The 4,984-nt window shown below is 41.7% G+C and overlaps 1 protein-coding gene across 1 annotated transcript; it reads left to right on the forward strand.

Moving 5' to 3' along the window:
• The first annotated feature begins 410 nt into the window (after positions 1 to 410).
• LOC133515628 (uncharacterized) lies at positions 411 to 3,487 on the forward strand. Its single transcript, XM_061848199.1, has 3 exons — positions 411 to 807; positions 894 to 1,766; positions 3,252 to 3,487. The coding sequence occupies exons 1-3, from the start codon at positions 411 to 413 to the stop codon at positions 3,485 to 3,487; spliced, it is 1,506 nt and encodes a 501-aa protein (XP_061704183.1).
• The last annotated feature ends 1,497 nt before the right edge of the window (positions 3,488 to 4,984 follow it).

Consider the following 4,984-nt stretch of genomic DNA (forward strand, 5'->3'; position numbering starts at 1 on the left):
TGTAGAAACATCCGCATCACTTTCTTCTCCAGTGACGAGTCCCACGTACCTCGCTTTCTGCCAGACTTAGGCAGATCTTGTAAACTAGTAGTTTCACCGAACTTTTTTATTAATTTGTGCACACCTGATGGACTAACGTTATACTTTTTAGCGAGTTTTCTGAACGTCATACCCTTTAATTTGCACCAGTCGTCCAAAATATTTTTGCGAACTTCTAAGTTTATTCGTGCCATCTTGATAATGCATTAGAATTTAAACTGGTATTTGTCACTGTCAAAAAATACACTTAACTGGCCTTTATAAACGACTAAAAAGTTTTACTCTTTGACACAGAAACAAGTATTTATATGATCATAAAGTTGTCCACTATCATTCTGGCACGGTCCTTAAAAAGCCTGGGAGGCCCAACCATGCCTGAAGATTTTATAAAAACCCTGTGGACAACGCGTCTTCCTATGAATATCCAGACTTTTATCGCAGGACAACCTGATACCAGCTTGGAAGATCTCGCGGAACGGGCAGATAGGATAAAAGACTTGGCAACCTCACCTCAAGTAGCCTCCACATCTACGTCCGGGCCTGGATCCCACATGGAATCATTAGCCAACGAAGTAGCCGAACTCAAAAAACAAATGCAAACAATGCACATGAAGCTGGACCGCAACAACCGCTACCCACGCTGCTCGCAATCTTATCAGCCATCTCGTAGCCAGTCAGGGCAACGATCTAACTCAAGCTACCGCAAGTTCCCAGTTTGCTGGGTTCACGCTAAATACGGGAAAAGGGCTACCAAATGCATTAAACCGTGTGATTTCGGGTCGGAAAACTTATCGGGCAATCAGTAGTGGCGGCCAATGATTGCCCCAAAGCTTCTAGCCGCTTGTTTGTAACAGATCGTAAATTGAAGACACGGTTCCTCATTGATACCGGCAGTGACCTCTGTGTCTTCCCGCATTCTGCACTCAAACAACGCCGGCCAAAGACCGATTTTCAACTGACCGCAGCTAATGAATCGATAATAAATACGTACGGTTACGTCCACCTTACTCTGGACTTGGGCCTTCGCCGCGATTACTCTTGGCGATTTGTCGTTGCCGACGTGACTAAAGCCATCATCGGAGCCGACTTCTTAGGTCATTATAACCTCTTAGTCGACATCCGACTTCAGCGTTTAGTCGACAACACAACTTCATTGCATGTCGCGGGGTTTCTACCGAGTTCATCTAAAAATATTTCCTCGATTAAGGTAGTAGGCGGTGACAGCAAGTACCACGACATATTGAATGAATTCCCAGAGATAACACGACCATCAGGCGTACAGCGAGAGCTAAAACACAATACAGTGCATTTTATCAAAACCACTCCCGGGGCTCCAGTCTCCTCCTCCCCACGTAGACTAGCACCCGATAAGCTGCAGATAGCAAAGAAAGAGTTTGAAGCCATGTTAAAGGATGGCACTGCACGGCCATCACAAAGTCCATGGTCATCTCCTCTTCACCTCGCGCCCAAGAAGGAAAACGGTTGGAGACCTTGCGGAGATTACCGGATGCTGAACGCAAGAACCATACCGGATCGGTACCCTATACGCCACATACATGACTTCGCGCATAACATTACCGGATGCAAGATATTCTCGAAGTTAGACCTCGTGAAGGCATATAACCAGATACCGGTCAGCCCCGAAGACATACCGAAAACCGCCATCACCACACCGTTCGGACTATTTGAATTCCCGTATATGACGTTCGGATTACGAAACGCTCTTTGTAAATGCTTCATAAATGTTACGGAACCCTTCATGGGCGAGTCCGACTCGCACTTGGCCGCTTTTTTTTGCACTTAAATTTCCTATTTGTAATTGACTACGCTTTGTAGCAGGAATAGAGTGGTCCCTGGATCTATCCCCTGGATTGTAACATTTTGTATTTTTTTATTTACATTTAAATCTTTTTGCTGTTGATTGATCAAGCCAGCGCGAAGCGCGAGCTAAGCTTATTCGTGTCAGTTTTTTGTCAGAACTTTTTTTCAGCCATTAAAGTTCAAGGAGACGGACAGTTGCACAGGCGAAAACGGGTGTGATGTTCAGAATTCGAACCCAGAAACCCCAAAGTCACATTTGTTTTTTTTTTGCACTTGAATTTTGTATTTTTGTTTGACTTAGCGAGTGCGAAGCGCGAGCTAAGTGTATTCGTGTCTACTTGGACAAAAATGTTTACCTATAAGTTAAGCCAATACTATAAGTGGCGCCATCTTATCGGGCACTACCTAATGGTCATGGCGCCATCGCTCGAAACGATGCTGCTATACCTTTGGCCTTCGATCTATTAGATGGCACCACTTTTTGATATTTAACAAATTTAACTCGGATACTATTCTGAAGAGATATATGATGGCTTATTGCGCTTCCCGCAACTTCCCCAAACATCTTAATTTTGAAGGCCGCTGCAGCTGCAGGAGTGTAATAATGCTAAAATACAGAGTTTTAGATAGATTATATTATATGTAAATTCTAACTCGAGAATGTTACCAAATTTCGTCAAATCATGACTCAGTTGGAAAATAGCTGCTTACTAGCAGATCTCTGGTTCCATCCCCAGTAATGTTATACTAAAATGCAACTTTTTATATTATTTTTGCCCTCAAATTTCGTATTGCTGATTGATCATATGAGCGCGAAGAGCGAGGTAAGCGTATTCGTTCGAGTTTTTTTACCTGAGCATTTTTTTCAGCAGTTTAATGGGAAGATCTGGAAAATTGGAAAAGTTAAAGGACTGCGCCGAGGATGAAATTTGGGAAGATCCAAAAGTAACATTTTCCATTGAGCAAATAACAGTACCTACTGTCATTTCTATCCGAACACATTTCGTGCATTAAATCAAATTGTATCGAACCACGGATGATGATCGTACAAGGCAATGCTGGTAGTGGTAAAAGTACCGTCATAAAAGCAATGTGTGCTAAAATGAACTCAGGGGCTACTGCTGTTAACGTTGGAGGAAGCACTATTCATTCGGCCTTGCATCTAGGCATTGAGAGGCAATTCCGAAAACTGGGAGATGAAAACCTTCATCAATTTCAGGAGAATATGCAAGATTGTAATTTCATTATTATTGATGAAATGAGTATGATTGGCTGCATGCTATTGAAAACAAAATTGATTTGAGATAGGGAAGCTAAGCCCTTATTTTCCCATTTGCCTTTCGGGATTATTACTGTGTTTTTGTTAGGAGATATAAAACAATTGCCACCAGTACTTGATCGTCTGGTTTATGGAACGGGATTTCCCAGCGTGCTAGCGGATCAGCGACAACTACTCTACAAGGAAATTACATCATGTGTCATTTTGTCAACGTCATACAGGCAAGGAGGTGCAGACCAGGCACATTTTAGGGACATTTTGGATCGTCTGGGCGACGGAAACTCCACTAAGAGTGATTGGGAAATATTGATGTCGCGGGAAAAGAGTAGATTAAGTGACGCGGAATGACGGCTTTTCTCTGATGCAATGAAATTTTACCCAGAAAACATAAATGTTAGTCTCTATAATATTACAAAACTATAGGCACTTAACAAACCTACAGCAAAAGTATCGGCTGATCATAATAACAAAGAAGCTGCACAGGCATGTGCAGATCGACAAGCGCAAGGGTTAGAGAAAACTCTCTACCTCTGTGTTGGCAGCAGGGTCATGCTAAAAACAAATTTGTGGGTTAAAAAAGGTTTGGTGGATGGTTCCGTTGGCACTGTTACCGATTAGGTGTATCTACCTAATTGTGCACCACCGGTTGATCGCCCTTTGGTAGTAATGGTGAGATTTGATAATTACAGTGGTCCGTCCATAATGAGATCAGTGCCTGTCGCCGCAGTCACAAAAACTTGGCGTTCTAAAGAACTTACATGTTCCAGGAGTCAATTTCCACTTACGTTAGCATGGGCGGTCACCATCCATAAGTCGCAGGGGTTAACATTGCCTAAGGTAGTGGTCGACCTTGGGCTCAGGGAACTAGCTGTAGGTTGCTCGTACGTTGCGCTTTCTCGGGCTCAAAGTCTAAATAACATTATCATAGAGCCTTTTAATTTGGATCGCCTTACTAAAACTAAAACTATGAAACTTCTCCTATTGCGACTCGAGGAGGAAAAAAGACTAAAACGACTAGCAAACCAAACAAACTGAGTAGGGTAGGCTGCGAAAATCTAAATTCGCAAATTGCGGGGATCTTTCTCTTTTACTTTCAGTAAGACATAATTAGAGTGACAGAGAAAAATGCCCGCAATTGACGAACTTCGATTTTCGCGGTTATAATCCAGCTTATATTATAGGCCAATTCGAAGGTACACTGACATCAGAATGATATTTTAACCATGTTATTTAGTAGTCATCGTACGTCTCGCTTGCGCCAATACATGTACAGAAAAGTACGTGCAAATAGCACGATAACTAAATGACATCAGTTAGATGTCATTCTGATATCAGTGTGCGTGTTAGCCGAAAATTGTATCGTATGTTCATCTGTTCTACTCTACAGGTCGCATTTGTAAACCGATTTTCGTAAAAATTGTGAGCAGGTTCCATAATTACGTTTTTTTGACAATTTAGTTTCTTCTAAACGGCGGAGCCATACATTTATTTAGTTTTAAGCTATGCTCGCGAAGTCTACAGCTCACAGAGCCACTAGTTTACTTGAAAAGCTAATACTTTAATATGCAGACTAATTAATATACAATTAGGACTCTTGGTCAGAAATGATATAAGTATATAAATATTTCATCAAAATAAGGTTACAAGATAATTTTAAAACATACAGTGCTGAGAAGAATGTAGGTAAATGGTAAATATTTACCTACATGAGCGGCAAACATACTTTTCACGCCACTGTTAGGAAATGTGGCAATAGATGGTCTAAAACCAAGCTGGAAAGTAGGCAATATCTGTAGCACCTGAACCACCACTACTACAATGTCTCATTGTTATCATCATCTGTCA

This window comes from Cydia pomonella, chromosome 2, assembly GCF_033807575.1.
Source record: "Cydia pomonella isolate Wapato2018A chromosome 2, ilCydPomo1, whole genome shotgun sequence".
NCBI classification, from domain to species: domain Eukaryota; kingdom Metazoa; phylum Arthropoda; class Insecta; order Lepidoptera; family Tortricidae; genus Cydia; species Cydia pomonella.